Here is a 1,061-nt window from a genome sequence, read left to right as displayed (position 1 = left end):
TGCAGTGTACCTTCGCTGCGTTGTCGGCAGCGGCTTAGGCAGCAGCAGCAGCAGCAGCAGCAGCAGCAGCACGTGAAGCAGCAGCAGCAGCACAGGAAGTTCAGTTGGTAGCGGCAGCAGCGCCGATCGCAGAGAAGCAGCAAACAAGCAGAGGCAGCAACTACAACCCCAGCAGCAGCAGCAGCAGCAGCAGCTGCTGCTGCTGCAGCTGCTGCAGCACCAGCAGCTGCTGCTGCAACCAAAACAGCAGAAATCGGTACCATGCTGTCTTTGGGTGCTTGGCGGCTGCCTCTGCTGCAGCAGCATTTGCTGCTGCAGCAGCGGACGGCAGCAAGGCGAGCAACTGCAGCAGCAACAGCAGCAGCAGCAGCAGCAGCAGCACCATCACCACCACCACCAGCAGCAAGAACAAATGCAGCTGCAACACGAGCAGCAGCAGCAGCAACAGCAACAGCAACAGGGCTGAGGTGTCTATACACCTCAGCAGCAAAACAAACAGCAGTAGGACCTACTGCAGCAGCAGCAGCAGCAGCAGCAGCAGCAGCAGCAGCAACACCATCTCCTGCAGCAGAATCCTCCTCACGCCCATCACCACCCCCACCATCACCACCACCACCACCACCACCACCACCAGCACCACCACCACCAGCACCACCATCAGCACCACCACCACCAGCAGCACCAGCAGCAGCAGCAGCAGGAGCAGCAGCAGCAGCAGCAGCAGGAGGAGTATTGAGTATATCTGTATTGCGTTTAGGTGGCAGCATAAACTCTCGTTCTGTGCTGCAGCAGTTTTATGATAGTTTGCCTATAAGACACCGATTTAAAAAAGCAGTAAAAAGAGGGACGATGGTGTGGGTTAGGGGGCAGCTGCTGCTGCCTCCTGTTGCTGCTGCAGGGCATGCAATCAGCAGCAAACTGCTGCCGCCACACCAGCAGCAGCAGCAGCAGCTGCTGCTGCAGCTGCAGCAGCAGCAGCAGCAGCGGCAGGGGCAGAGGAAGCAGCAGCAGTATCTCGAGAGAATGCTTATGTACCATCATAAACAGCAGCAACAATCAAT

At 57.7% G+C, this 1,061-nt stretch overlaps 1 protein-coding gene across 1 annotated transcript in view; it reads left to right on the top strand.

Annotated features, from left to right (window-relative positions):
• Nucleotides 1-261: 261 nt before the first annotated feature.
• The window catches only part of EMH_0044620 (uncharacterized protein), a gene marked incomplete at both ends in the record, with an annotated part of 930 nt that continues 130 nt past the window's right edge, over nt 262-1,061 (top strand). The window contains one exon of the mRNA XM_013495983.1: nt 262-1,061. Within this exon, the coding sequence (XP_013351437.1) occupies nt 262-1,061 (800 nt within the window).

This window comes from Eimeria mitis, genomic scaffold, assembly GCF_000499745.2.
Source record: "Eimeria mitis Houghton genomic scaffold, Emh_scaff1856, whole genome shotgun sequence".
In the NCBI taxonomy this organism is placed as follows: Eukaryota; Apicomplexa; class Conoidasida; order Eucoccidiorida; family Eimeriidae; genus Eimeria; species Eimeria mitis.
Note: the sequence above shows the minus strand (reverse complement) of the source record. Positions and strands in the feature narration are given on the sequence as shown.